The 15,448-nt window shown below is 42.8% G+C and overlaps 1 protein-coding gene across 4 annotated transcripts in view; it reads left to right on the top strand.

Annotated features, from left to right (window-relative positions):
• Positions 1–2,243, top strand: part of Arhgap29 (Rho GTPase activating protein 29) — an 80,272-nt gene extending 78,029 nt beyond the window's left edge. For all 4 annotated transcript variants that reach the window (XM_004663968.2, XM_045138327.1, XM_045138328.1 and 1 more), the window contains one exon: positions 176–2,243. In XM_004663968.2, coding sequence (XP_004664025.2) covers positions 176–1,017 — 842 coding nt within the window. In that variant the 3' untranslated portion in view covers positions 1,018–2,243. The remainder of the gene's footprint in view (positions 1–175) is intronic.
• Positions 2,244–15,448: the final 13,205 nt, after the last annotated feature.

Raw genomic sequence — 15,448 nt, 5'->3', positions numbered from 1 at the left:
ACAACAACAACAACAAAACCACAAAACCAAAATGTGCCTTTAACACTATTTAATATTTGCCAAGATAGCTAAGAATATAATACTGCAAAGAATATGTAAGGCTACTTTTTTACATAGAATGTCTGTACTCGCTTGCCATGTGCCACGTAGTTAATTAAATCTTAAAATTTTTCAGACAACAAGATACATTTGCTTCTTGATCAAGAGCTTGAATCAGGATCTCAAAAAGTGGAGGAGAACTGTAAAACTCCCAAGCTGCTTATTCCCAGGTCTGACAGGGCAGCAGGCAGTGTGCAGAGGCACACTCCCAGGACCAAGCTGAGGCCCGTCAGCCTGCCTGTAGACCGACTTCTTCTCGCAAGCTCTCCTACTGAGAGAGGAGGCAGAAATGTGGGAAGTGTAAGTTCAGACAGGCTTGGCAAGAATCCTGCCTTTGAAGGACTCAATAGAAAAGACACCTCAACCACTACTTGCTCCAAATTTAATGGCATTGACCAGCAGAATCTGCAAAAACCCTGGGATAAACAGTATGAACGGAGCAGTTCAGTTGCCAAGGCTACCGTGGGTGTGCCCAGCGCACTCCCCGAGAAAGGGTTGACGAGTGTCAGGAACAGTGGGGACCAGAATTCTGCCAGTGCCACGCAGTCCAGCAGGCCATGCACGGAGCCAGCCAGGTCAGCAAGAGAGGCGTCAGAGAGACGGGCCTCGGACTCCTGCCCCCTGGCCGCTGGCCGCGCGCCCAGAACACTGCAGCCGCAGCACTGGACCACCTTCTACAAACCGCGGGGGGCGCCGGGGAAGCCTGCCCCCCTCTCTGCCTCCGCCTCCGTGCCCCAGAGCCCCGTGGTGAAGTCCGATCTGGACCCTGAGGGCACAGGCGCACAGCTGGGTGGCCAGCCGAAGGAGAGCTCAGAGGAGCAGGGCTGGCCTGCCGGGAGCCCAGCGTGCCAGAGACCAAGGCTAAAACGAATGCAGCAGTTCGAAGACCTTGAAGATGAAATTCCACAGTTTGTGTAGGACTCACCAATCAGGGTTGTTGTTGTTGTTGTTGTTGTGTTTGTGGTGTTTGTTTTGTGAAAGAGTGTTTTGACGGGGCCCCTTTTGTACAGGATTGCCAAAGCATGGATTTGCTGATGGTCCTCGTGGTGTTTATCATAGTAGGTGTTAGAACGTTTTGATAGGGCCACACTTGTGCCTCACTGGAGTTAACTTTAAATTCAGTTTTTCAAAGTTGTGAATAAGATAGGTGGATTCAGTTTTGAAAATTCTATTGATTTTTCCCCATAAAATTACCCATTTAAATGCAACCCTAATATATGATATATATGATATATTTCTCAACTAACAGGTGCAATTGGGGAAAATCAGCTTTATTGCTTTTTTTTAAATGAAACTGTTTATTTATAAAATGTTTCTGAATACAAGTGCCTAGAAGATACGTTGTGATTTTTTTTCTCCTTCACAATTCTGTAGGGCATCTTTGACCATTTGTGCTTCTCTGGTTGTATGTGAGCCATTATTTTCCAATTGGCAATTCACTTTTTAATATTTGCATCATGGCCAAAAAGCTTGCAGGTCTGTACTTGCATTTTAATTGTCAGTTTTTACATGTGGTGGTTAAATTGTAAAAAGAAAATGCACTTAAGCTTATTTCTAAATTGTATAGTTCAGTTACCTCCTCTGTGACTTGAGATGTTTTTCATACATCTGATATTTTTTTTATCCCTTAGCTTTGTCTATATAAATGTTATTTTTCAACTGTTGTGAAATTTTTCGTACTTTATACTGTGGTCCAAAAAGAAAGGTAGTTGTTTCAGAAATTTTACAATTCAACACATTTCCTCTTTATAATGTCTGGGGTTTGTTAAAGCCATTCCTTTTGTATAAATGTTTTGACTCATGAATCATTTTATATACTTTTCTACCTGGACTGTCAGCCACTGAAAATGGTTCCTTCAAATTGACCAGCAATTTATTTAAGTTGATTCTGAGAGTACAGTTCAGTAGGCCTCATGTTTAGAATTCTGTGAGAAAGTTTAGATAATTGGATCTGTTTCATTTATAACATACCCAGTTTTTAGAAGTAATACATTCCTGTTATTCTCTGGGTATCATAGTTTTGTCTAAAACAGGATATGAAAGGGACTAAAATAGCCTTTTTGTATGTGTGAATTATATTATGCTTTTATATGCCCTTGTTATATTTGATAAATATAAATATATGTATATATTAACTTGCTAAATTTATGTTCTTCTGAATTCTCTGACACGGCTGCCTCTTAGGTTGTGACACTGATGTAATCAACGTGGTGGCTCATGCATCCCTTCGCTGCAGTGTGCAGTGTCTTAAGACAAGTTGTTTTATAGTTCTCAGGGATGTGGGGAACCAGGGAGAAATGAACAACTAGCCTTTCACAAGTGGAAGCTTTGTTTCATTCCTTGTTTTACAGTACAAAAGTCATGCTGCTAGGACAACTTGGAATGACTGAGCCCCTTGTGTGTGCCAGGGACTTTGCAAGGTTTCTGCCTAAGTACCCATAGCACTCTGCTATGCATGGTAGGCATGTTAGCATTTCTCTTATTACAGATGAGGAAACGGGTGAGTGATGGGCTTCCAAGTCCTGCAGGTGAAACAAGCACAGTCAGCCTCGGCTCCTCCGTGACTGTGCTCACAAAGTGATCCCGGGGAGCACTTAAGCACGGGAAATGCAGCCCCAAGGTTGTCATTGTGAAATACGCATAAAGTGCACCATTTGGTCCACTTTCAAGTGTGTAGTTCGGTGACAGAAGTCTTCACGTTGCTCAACAGTCAACTCTCCATCTCCTCTACTTTTCACTATCTGTACTAAGCTGTGTAAGGATCTGCTTTTAAACTCCTTCAGCTCTAACACGTAGAGACAACCTAGTCAACAGCTGCGTTAGGGGCTGGGTCAGAGCACTTGCTCTGCAAGTGTGGGGACCTGGGTGTGAGCCTCAGCGCCTACATGAGGAGTCAGGCGCGGCCCTGCGTGCCTCTAACCCCAGCCCTGAGCAGGGGAGTGGAGATAGGCGGATTGCTGGACTTCACTGGTCAGCCAGTCCAACCAGAAAGCCATGGAAGCTACAGGTTGAGCGTGAGCTGCGGCTCAAAGAAGCGAGGCAGAAGAGCTGAAGTGCGCGCGCACAAAGACAGACTGTCCTGTGATAAAGCCACCCGTCCTGCTTCCCTCACGGTGGCCCCACATGAGATTTCCACTTTAGGTTCTCTCTGTCTTTAGGGCTTGGAAGCTTGGTCACCTTTGGGTCATCAGCCTATAGTTGCTTTCTGTCTTTCCGGGGACATTGAGTACCTCGTGAGGAGTTAGGGAGATGGCTTAGTTCCGCTTAACTGCACAAGCATGAGGAAGGACCTGAGGCCAGACCACCTCCCCCCAGCGCCCAGGCGGAGCAGCATGAGCCTGTGATCCCGTGTTGAGGACGGGCATGCAGAAGGGGCCCTGGGCCTTGCTGGCCGGCTGGTCTAGCTAGATCAGATTCGAGAGGCCCTGCTTCAAAAAGCTAGGTGGAGAGTGATCAAGGACAGTAACCAATGCTGGCCTCTGTGCACACACACACACATGTGCCCACACAACACAGGAACACATGTACCTGCACACAAAATGTTGCTTTTTCTAGAGTGCCAGTTGTATGCCCTGCCTGCCTTGCTGCCCGACTTGATTTATAACACTTGGGAAAAGATGCAAGCAAGGGGGAAAGGCAATGATTGGTAGTCCTTTCAGAGCTGCCAGACCACCAGAGAGCTTTCTGGAAACTCAACAGGTGCTGGTGAAGGGTTGATTCTATTCCCTTAGCGTGTCTTACATGCCAAGAACTTACTAGGGTTTAGAATTATTTAAAATGAGTTTTAGTGCATCATAGGGAAGGTACTCCTTTTGAGATAAAGACACATCCCTGTGAGGGACTTGCCTAGTGACCCACAAACAAATCATACCTCACTTCCTTGGACGGTTTACTTTAAAGGTGGTACTATGGCTGGACTGTTCCCAGCAATTTTCATGTTGCAGTATTTATATAACTACGCATGTCTCTTTAAGTGGTAACTGAAATATTTTAAGTTATGGAAATGCAATTTTCTGGGCTTTTTCCTTAGAAACAAGATTTTTTATCTTTGGCAATTTCATGTTATGTAATGTAGGTTTTATCGTATTTGCCCTTCATCGTCCTCTCTTATCCCCTACCACTCTGCTAAACCCTTTCTTTCCAATTAGTCTCCTTCCTACTTTCATTCTTTCTTTTTTCTTGGTGACCCACTAAATTTAATTAAGAGTTGATTGCTTGGCGGTGGAGGGACTGAGGGTTATTTACCAGAATTTGGACAGTTTAGCAGTGGCTATACCACAGAAGAACATGGCTTCCCCTCCCCCAGCCCCCACTACTAATACCTGCCAGGGTGTGACCTCGCCCCCCCCCCCCATGATGGACTTTGACAGGCCCACTCTTGTTCAGAAAACCACAGCTGCCAGGTGATCATAGTGCAGTGGCCATTCCCTACCCAGAAGACTGGATTCCACATCACTCCTCCCCATCCTCCCCAAGGCTCAGGGCACATTGCGGAAGAGAGGCCAGAAACAATGTGAGAGCCACAGGAAATAGGCATTGACACAATTAGATTTGTAGATGATGTGGTTAAGATTCATTGCTTAGAAAAGATCTCACTTAAGCGGGGTGTGGTGGCACACGCCTTTAATCTCAGCACCGGGGAGGCAGAAGAGTAGGAGGATCTCCATGAGTTTGAGGCCACCCTGAGACTACATTGTGAGTTCCAGGTCAGCCTGGACTAGTGTGAAAAACAAAACAAAACAAAACTCACTTTCACCATCAGTTTGCAGAATGCTTTTAGAGCATGTCTTCAAAAACAGAATGTAGGCTGCAGCCTCAGCCTCTGGGAGCCTGGAAAAGGGAAGCAAGAGCGAACGAGAGACTCAGTCCCTGGCGGCCACTCCAGCCATGCTGAATAAAAACAGGAAGGAGAAAGAACCAGGAAAAGTGGAAAAAGTTCAAAAGGACAAGACATAGAATCAGAGTGCTACTGTCTTAAGAGCTGGGGCCACAGAGCTTGAAAGTACCACTGAAAAACAAATGTTGAGCACTTCACTACTTCCTCATAAAGGCACCTGAGCATGGCATAGAAACCACGACACTGGGCAGTGTAAATTGTCTTGCCGGAATACAAATTGAGGCACTGAACTCTGAGCTGACCCTTACTCTCTGATCATTGTTTTCCTCCCCTCAGTTTTCAGCTCAATTCTTCCCTTTGAGTTCCACCCACTTACCAAATATGATTAACTCATGCAAGTGAATTATCCCATTATTACATACACTTTTCTCCTATTACTCTGAACTTGAATGTTTTAACTTGAGCAATTTAAATAGGTTTACTATTCCCATGTTACTTTTCAAGCCTTTCTAATGTCATGTCACCTTCATGAGCAGCAGTTGCTTGCTTTACCCCATGGAAGTGTCTCTGCGCGTGGACAGCTATCGCGCCCTGGAGGGATGTGCCGGGCAGGTGCTCAGGGAGGGCTGAGCCGTCAGAAGGTTTGGGAAGAAATTCCGGCAGAGGAAACATTCGAGAACTTAGCCTGTGGTTGACTGAGCAGACTAATCCAGTGGATGGAGAGTCCTTGTAACCAGAGCCAGGCTGTCAGTCGCCTAGCCTCACAAGAACGCAAGACAACCAAGAACACGTTCTGGTTAGGACGTGGCAACGATTGCTGGCCCAGGTTTTTGGTAAGGAAGACAACGTCCTCGAGTAAAAGATGGCTCGGCCCAATGCACAGTCTTCCAGCCGGGGGGTTGCGGGGTTAAACCACCCACCGAGGGGATGTCTGCTTGACCTGGGTGATGCCCCTCCACTTGTGTGCTCTGTTACCTCGCAGCAAAGAGCCGTTAGTAAGCTCGAGATTTTTGGCCATTTGATCTGTGCAGAACAGGTGTGGCAGGACATACTATCCACGTAACCAGGTGCTATTGAAGGTGGCCAGTGCTGCTGGGCAATTTCTGCCTTCCTCTGGAAATTTCTTCTTTAATAACACACAGCTGCATTTTTCCTTCTCTTTCAAGTAGAATGTTAAGATTTGACCTATTGGAGACAGGGGTTATGGCTTAGTTAGTGAAGTGCTTTGCATGCAGACTTGAGTTCATTCAGATCCCTAGCACCCATGTAGATGCCACACATGGCAACGTGTGCCTGTCATCCCAGCACTTTGGAGGCAGACATGGGCAGCTCCCCGGGGCAAGCTGGCTTGCTAGTCTTGAGTGAATGAGCTCTGAGCTCAGTGAGAGACTAAGGAAGATTCCCAGTGTTAGTCCCTGGCTTCCACACACATGTTCACATGTACCCACATGCATATGAACATGCATACTTGCACACAAGTCACACACACAAATGACTTGCTTATTTGTCCTGGAAATAAAAGTTCCCGTCCAGGAGCAGGAGAGATGGCTCAGTGTTTAAGACTACCTTCCACACAAGCATGAGGGTCTGGGGGGACCCGAGACCACCCGAGCGTGATTCCCAAGCACCTGCATAAACGGCCGTCCACACTCATCTGTAACCTCCAAGCTGTGGGGAACGCAGACCAGAGAATCACTGGGGTTCCTGAAAATGGCAAGCTTTGGAATCACAGACTTTGCCTCAAGGAAGCAGGTGGTTGAACAATAAGGGGGTACACCTTACAGTCTCCTCTGGCCTCTGCTCGCACACGCCATGCCGCACATAACTACTCACACACACAAAATTCTGCTTGATATTTGCTGCTTGTTTATTTTGTAGTTAAATCTTTAATGAACAAGTCCACAACTGGGCTCCTGGGTCACTTGAAGTTGGAGAACATTGTAGAGATCAACAGGGAACACATTTTCAAGCAGCTGTTCTCAGCAGCATTCAGCTCTGTGGGAACATGACTAGGCACGTTTCATGGATATTTAAAATCTTAAATAGTCCTGGGATGCTTAAGGATCAGACCATACGATGATGTTGCTGGTTTGTTCTGTTCTGTCTTTTAAATTTGTGTACTGTGTCCAGTTACATTCTAAAGTGTTGATACTTTTTGTAAAGTGAGTATTTTTAGCACATTAAAGTTGGTTTGAATATTAAAAAAAAAAAAAACAGAATGTAAAGTTGAAGTACCAAAACATCTAACTTAAAAATTGCACACTAGCTGGGCGTGGTGGTGCACGCCTTTAATCCCAGCACTTGGGAGGCAGAGATAGGAGAATCGCAGAGAGTTCGAGGCCACCCTGAGACTCCATAGTGAATTCCAGGTCAGCCTGGGCTAGAGTGAGACCCTACTTCGAAAAACCAAAAAAAAAGAAAAAAATGCACACTATCTGTATGGAAAAAAATTCAGATCATAGCAAGAGCATCTGCATGCAATACTGTAGCATATGAATTGGAAACTAGCGTGTACATTTAAAACAGTAACATATATTTGCCGTACTACACCTATCAAATTCAAAAAAGTTAACAGTGACATGATTTCTAGTCAGTTTAGTCAATGGGTCAAATTCAAATTTTACTGATGGCCTCAGGAATGCCCCTGTCCCGACGTCCCAAACTGGACAATATGGTGCATTTGTCCTTTCTCTGGTTTCCTTCAGTGTGGAGCAGTCTTTCAGCCTCTGCACTCATGACCTTGACCCTGAAGGAGCATAGTTTATCTAATGTACCTCAATCTGGGTGCATGTGGTGATTCCTCATGATTAGAGTCAGGATATTCTTTTTAGTCACAAATACCACAGAAATTATTCGGGGTTTTTGTTTTTGTTGCTGTTTTGTTTTGTTTTTCAAGGTAGGGTCTTGCTCTAACCCAGGCTAACCTGAGATTCCTCATAGTGGCCTTAAACTGAAGGCAATCCACCTACCTCTGCCTCCCAAGTGGTGAGATTAATTAAAGGCGTGCACCACCACATCTGGCCTTCTGTATACTTTTTGTAATATCCTGCCAAGAGATACATCGTGTCCACTTGTCCCATTTCTGGTGTTACCATCTTTGGTCACCTGATTGGATAGTATCTGGGAGGCCTTTTCTATTGTAAAGTTAATGATAAAAAGTTGTTTATGGACTGGAAAGAGTCATCATTGGTTAAGTTGCTAGCCTGCAAAGCCTAATGCCCAGTTTCAGTTCCCCAGTACCCACATAAAGCCAGACACACAAAGTGACACATGCATCTGGAATTTGTTTGCAGTGGCTAGAGGCCCTGGTATGCCCATTCTCCTCCACCCCTCACAAGTAAATAAATATAAATTTTGAAAACTTTCTTTATGAGGAGATTCTTAGAGACTGTGTAAATGTCCTGATTCTCATTGATTTGCCACCTACTTTTTTTTTTTAATTTTTTATTTATTTATTTGAGAGCCGCAGACACAGAGAGAAAGATAGAGAGAGAGAGAGAATGGGCGCGCCAGGGCTTCCAGCCTCTGCAAACGAACTCCAGACGCGTGCGCCCCCTTGTGCATCTGGCTAACGTGGGACCTGGGGAACCGAGCCTCGAACCAGGGTCCTTAGGCTTCACAGGCAAGCGCTTAACCGCTAAGCCATCTCTCCAGCCCTGCCACCTACTTTTGAGTCCATTGAAAATGCTATCTTGAACCAATTGTTTCTATTTTGATAGTTTGAAAAAGCTGACTCCATGGCTTTGTTTTGGTACCCTATTGTAAGGAAGAAGTATTTCTTCTCCATTTGTTCATTTACTCTCATAAATCGATTCCTACTTTGCAGAGCAGATTACAACATATTATTGTCACTTGTTTTCATGCCACAGTCCCATCAGACTTGGTTTGTGGGCATCTCTGTGAACTGGTTGTTATGTCCCTCTGACATGTTCACACTACTTTTCAAGTTTTTTATGTGGAGGAAACTAAGCGCTACTAGTTCATTTTGTACTTTTCTTTCCCTCAGATGTGGGGCTAAGCATTTTCCAAAGAGCCTCTTTTCGTTTAAATAGATATCAAGACCTAAAAGGGGCTCATTGCAAAATGAGTGGTGGCTGGTTTCCAGCTGTACTGGGAACAGCTCGAAGAAAGATGTACACTAGACGCCCACGTGTCCACAAGCAGACCTCTTGAAAACCGTGAGTTCACATGGACACCTTCAGTTCTACTGCGCAGTCCTTTAGAACTTCATAGTCTTTCCCTGCTTTCCCTGCTAATAGAAACTTGACTTCCAGGCCTGGTATGGTAGAGCATGTCTTAAGGATCACCATGAGTTTGAGGCCATTCTGAGACTCCATAGTGAATTCCAGGTCAGCCTGGGCTAGAGTGAGACCCTACCTTGCTCACACACCAAAGACGAAGATTAGTTTAGAGAAGATAGCCAAGAGAACCAGAACTAGAGCGCACGCCGCGGCATGAATCCACAGCGCTCGCCCAGCCCTGACGGCGCGGGGCCCGCTGCCTTCCAGCCCTCGTTCTGCCACCGAGAACAGTGCTGTGGGGAAAACTTGCTCTTCTCTTTCACCTTCTTAAAACAAATCTGCTTTGTAATTATTTAATCTTTTAAAAATATTTATTTATTTATTTACTTATTTATTTGAGAGAGAGAGAGAGAAGATGGGTGCACCAGGGCCTCCAGCCACTGCAAATGAACTCCAGACGCGTGCGCCCACTTGTGCATCTGGCTAACGTGGGTCCTGGGAAATTGAGCCTTGAACCGGGGTCCTTAGGCTTCATAGGCAAGGGCTTAACCGCTAAGCCATCTCTCCAGCCTGAGTAATTATTTAATCTTTATAGAGGCAGTCATAACTGCTTTTTTCAGACAAGCAAACAGCAAAGATGTTCAATAGATTGGATTGTCTATGTATACAGCATATTGAAAGGGTGAACTCAAGCATCTTTACTATGAATTATCAAACTTCTGAATTCATCATTTGTCTGCCACAAATCAGTTGGTCTGACACTACTTTTCTTTCTGATTGCTAGGACACTATTAGCTCACATCCCAATTCTAAGGTCATTTTTAGTGTGTGTATAAAAGTTTAATTAGTTAAAATTCCCATCTAAAATGCATAAAAGTTTTTTCTGGGTTACAGTGAGTTCTGTTAGGTTACACCCTTAATAGAGAACACAAGCGGTTCAATTTCCATCGCAGAACTGCTTGAAATTCAGTCATACCACAATAGGAAACTGCTACAGATTTAAGCAAACAGATTTGACCCGAAGGAGGCATTTAGCTTCTCTTCACAATCAACAGTCCAGGCTGACAAATAGGCAGGTCGCCATCTGTAAGATTAATGGTGTGAACTCTAACTTACTTTTAGACATGTAATTGGTAAGGATCAGTGACCCATTGTGAATGTAGATTTGCACAGGCTAGAGAAAGGGCTGCTTGACCTGGAAAGCTAGAACATAATAGCTCTCCTCAAATACTGGTTTTCATCAATGGATACTGAAATCCCAGCTACTCAAGAGCCCAACACAGGAAGGCCGCCTGAACTGAAGAAGTCAAGGCGATTGCCTGGCAATGTAGCAAAAATTCCATTAGGTAAAGTAATAGGAATATAAGGGAAAGTAAATAAATGAAAGGTAACAGTTAAAATTAAGCATGTGAAGGAAAATGATCCCAGGTATAAACTACAGAAAAGCATGAAGATCTTTACAGAAAAAGTAAATATAAATAATCATTGACTATTAAAACATTACTGGTGAATTTGATGTAGAATATAGCATAATGGAAAAACAACCATAATGGAAAAATAACCATAATAGAAAAGACAAAAAACTGGAGGTAAAATATTTAAAAGTTCAAAAAAATATTAAAAAGTTCTATCACAAAAAAAAAAAAGCCAGTTGTGGTGGTGCACACCTTTAACCCTAGCACAGGCAGAAGTAGGATTGCTGTGAGTTCGAGGCCACCCTGAGACTACATAGTGAATTCCAGGTCAGCCTGGGCTACAGTGAGACCCTATTTCGAAAAAAAAAAAAAAAGTTCTATCAATGCCAAGGAAGTATTGAAAGTAATAATTGTGTTATGTTTAATCAAAGGGTGTGTTATAATATCAAAAGAATGTTAAAAGAGGAGAAGACTAAGCGCTCAAGGAATCCAAAAGAAAGCAAGATCAAAGAAAAGGAAATAGTGAGCCAAAAAGAAACCAACCAGTAGGTTGGACACTGGGGTCCCGCCTAGGTGAGAGATTACAGTTACTTATACAAGTTAGCTAAATACGCGAAGTGATAAATGCTGTTGGACTAGAAAAAAGCAGCCTACATACTTCCTGTTTACAAGACACACGCACTAAATAAAAGTGTCTAGAAGGACAGAAAAAGATAGGTCTTGCAACTACTAAACCAATGAAGTAGCTATGTACACTAATATCATATAAGCAAGGTTTAAAGTGAAGAGGGTTTATTTCACAATGATTAAAAAGTCATAGAAGGGCTGGAGAAATTGCTTAGTGGTTAAGGTGATTGCCTACAAAGCCAAAGGACCCAGGTTTGATTCCCCAGGACCCACATAAGCCAGATGCACAAGGGGGCGCACGCATCTGGAGTTCCTTTGCAGCAGCTGTGGGCCCTAGCACACCCATTCTCTCTCTCTCTCTCTCTCTCTCTCTCTCTCTTTCTGTCTCTCTCTCTCTCCCCCTGCCTATTTCTCTCTCTGAAATAAATAAAGAAAAAGAAAAAAAGTGTAAAAAGTAATAGAAGAGGGACTAGAAATGAGCAAAGGGTCCAGTGAAAGGGACTAGGAAAGAGGGAAGAGAGAAAGTAATGGGGAGGGATGATGATAGAAATATATTATGCACATACATGAAAATTGTCAATAAAAAACTTGTTAGGAGCTGGGCATGGTGGTACATAGCTTTAATCCCAGCACTCTAGAAGCAGAGTTAGGAGGATTGCTGTTAGTTTGAGGCCAGGCTGAAACTACATAGTGAATTCCAGGTCAGCCTGGGCTAGAGTGAGATCCTCCCTCGGGGGTTGGGGAGAAGAAACAAAAGAAAAAGGGATAGAGAGAAGATTTAGTGGTTAAGACACTTTCCTGAAGTCAATTCCCCAGTACCCATGTAAGCCAGATGCAAAAGGTGGCACATGCATCTGGAGTTCTTTGGCAGTGCCTGGAGGCCCTGGCATGTCCATTCTCTCTACCTGCCTTTTCCTCTCTCTCTCATAAATATATAGTCAATTAGCCAGCAAGGGAAGGATCTCTCTCAGTAGCTTTCTTAGCACATATGAAACCCTGGGATCTCCAGCACTGCAAAAGAAAAAAAATCGAAAAAGAAAAATTAGAAAAAAAGGAATAAAGTAAAAAAAAAAAGTCAGCACTATGTAAAAATGATAGTATTATATAATGCCACCCAATGGGCTAGGTGTTCATATTTCAAAATCTCAGTGACTTAGTTAAACTTGTCATAGATTTTGACAAATCAATGTAATTGGTTACATTAATATATTTTTTTCATTTTTTGTTACTTTTTATTTATTTATTTGAGAGCAACAGAGGGAGAAAGAGGCAGATGGAAAGACAGAATGGACACGCCAGGGCCTCCAGCCACTGCAAACAAACTCCAGACACGTGCGCCCCCTTGTACATCTGGCTAACATGGGTCCTGGGGAATTGAGCCTCAAACTGTGGCCCTTAGGCTTTACAGGCAAGCGCTTAACCGCTAAGCCATCTTTCCAGCCCACATTAATGTTTTTAAAGGAAGAAAAATATCACTGCCCCAACACGTACAAAATATAAAAAGAAATTTGTTAAAACTCATCAGCTATTTATGCTTACTTTGCAAACTGAATAGAACTACCCTAAATGGGTAAGAGTGGACAGCCTGTGTAGTAGTAACATACTGACAGTTTCAGCCCTTACTAAGAATCACGCATGTTCACGTATGGATTGCTGCTGCTACTCAATGTTACGCATTACAAGGGCTTCTTGTGCTAGGGAGATTGTTCAGTGGTTAAAGATGCTTGCTTGCAAGGTCTGACGGGTGTGGGTTCACTTCCCCAGTACTAACATAAAGCCAGATGCACAAAGTGGTGCATACATATGGAGTTTGTTTGCAGTGGCAAGGGGCCCTGCTGTGCCCATTCTCTTTTTCTCCCTCTCCCTCTCTCCTCTTTCTCTCTCTCTCTTTCTCTGTGTGTCTCCAATAAATAAAACTATTCAAAGTCAAAATAAGAAAAAAAAATAAGAAAAAATTCTTGCCAATCAATATGACAAGAAAAATAAATGAGTCACAAATATTGGAAATAAAGAAAATAATCATTGTTTTTAAGTGATATAATAATGTACAGAGAAAAATAATTTATGAACTACTAATTACGAATTAGTAAACTTAGCAAAGCACAAAAATACTTTTTAACATTAAATAGCTATGCTATTTAAATTGCATGCCAAATAGAAAATGTAGGATATAAAATGATGCCACTTTGCCCATTCTCTCTCTCTCTCCCTCCCTCTCTCTCTCTCTCTGCCTCTTTCTCTCTAAGTCTGTTGCTCTTAAATAAATAAATAAAAACAGAAATTAACTATGAAATCTGTGGAGAAAGGTGCAGAGATATCTAAATTCTTATTGGAATATGTAAATTATGGTTGATATAAATTAACAATTAAATAAAGAAAAGGAGAAACTACTTTTTTGAATTGACAGATGCAACATTAGGAAGACAGCAATTCTCTCCCAAGTTGATGCATCCATTCAACCTTCTCATTGATTCTCTTTTAAAATATTTTTTTATTTGCATGGGTGCATGTGTATGTATGTGCATGTGTATGTGTGTGTATATACTATATACTTTGTGCCTCTGGCATTCCTTGGCCACTGAGGAATGGTACCTGGGCTGGCAGGCTTTACAAACAAGTGCCTTTAACTGCTAATCCACTTCCCTAGGCCCCTGTTACTTATTCTTGCTAACTGTTTACAAATGTGCTTTAAGATGCTTGATGCAAACCTTCTCAGAGAGGCAGATATTTTCAACTCTCCCTGGCTCAGTAGAGCTTGCTGTAAGTTTCATAGCTAATAAGAAGATAGTACCTGCACCATAAGTGTACTTTAAGTTCTATCTTTGATATTCTTTCTTCTCCACTCTTTTTTTTAATTTTATTTCAGAAAGAGAGAGAGAATTGGTACTCCAGGGCCTCAGCCACTAAAATCAAATTCCAGATGCTTGCACCACCTAGTGGGCTTGTGCAACCTTGCATTTGCCTCAGTATATTGTGTGTGTATACTGTTTACTTTGTGCATCTGGCTTACATGGGATCTGGAGAGAAAACATGGTCTTTAGGCTTCGCAGGCAAGCTCTAAGCCATTTATCCAGCCCATCCACTCTTAAACTAATTATTGTTCTTGGGTATATTGCTTGCTCCTAGGACCTAGGCATTTGGGAAATATGCTACAGTATGTAATTACCTCAAACTGCAAACTCTAATTCCTTTTTGCTTTTTCTATTCTTTCTGCTTGACCTGAAATAGGGTAACTTTTCTGAGATTAATTTACCACTGTCTGCCTGTTGAAACTATAGCATACATCTTTTGACTCAGAATTTTCACATCTATGAGTTTATCTTATGGAAATACTGGAAGAATTTCATAGCAGCAAGTCATTCTTTGACTAGTAGGAAATTTTTAGATGCTTGAAACATTAATTTGAATAAACCCACAGTCATGCCTTGCACAAGGATGTTTGGGTCAATGGTAGTCCTGTAACATTATGTGACCTAGTGACATAGGAGCTGTCTTAGGTTGTATAAGTTCACTCTATGATGTTTGCACAATGACCAAATTTTATAAGGACCCATTCCTGGAACATGTCCCTGTCATTAAGTGACACATGACTGTGTATTCCTGGTAACAAACATTTTGTTGCTCAGACTAAACTCAGACTCCTGGGATGTAGCGATTCAGGTGTGTTCCACCCTACATAACTGTAAAACTTCAGGGATATAGGGAATAAGTACCAATTTTGTCTGTTAGGGTGAAAGGAGTATTCACTAGTTTCCATATATGTTTTAGATTTCTAAAAGTTATACTTTTAAAGGTTTTTAAGTTACTGAGATTGAGCCCATCTGTCAACTCAGTCAGGCTTTTCCTTTTTTCACTATATATCAGGTTATATTCTTTTTGTTTATTTTTATTTATTTATTTGTTTATTTATTTAACAGCGACAGAGACAGAAAGAGGCAGAGAGAGAGAATGGGCGCGCCAGGGCCTCCAGCCACTGCAAACGAACTCCACACACGTGCGCCTCCTTGTGCATCTGGCTAACGTGGGTCCTGGGGAAATGAGCCTGGAACCGGGGTCCTTAGGCTTCATAGGCAATTGCTTCACCACTAAGCCATCTCTCCAGCAAAAGGTTATATTCTTTATCCCCTTGCCCTTGCCCCTGTTACCCTGGCGGCCCTCCTCAGTGGAGGCTATGGAATTCACTGTGGGACATGAAGGCCTCAGGCAGTCCCTGTGGGGCAGCATGTGGG

The sequence above is a fragment of the Jaculus jaculus genome, chromosome 19, assembly GCF_020740685.1.
Source record: "Jaculus jaculus isolate mJacJac1 chromosome 19, mJacJac1.mat.Y.cur, whole genome shotgun sequence".
In the NCBI taxonomy this organism is placed as follows: Eukaryota; Metazoa; Chordata; class Mammalia; order Rodentia; family Dipodidae; genus Jaculus; species Jaculus jaculus.
This window is presented reverse-complemented; position numbering and strand designations above follow the sequence as displayed.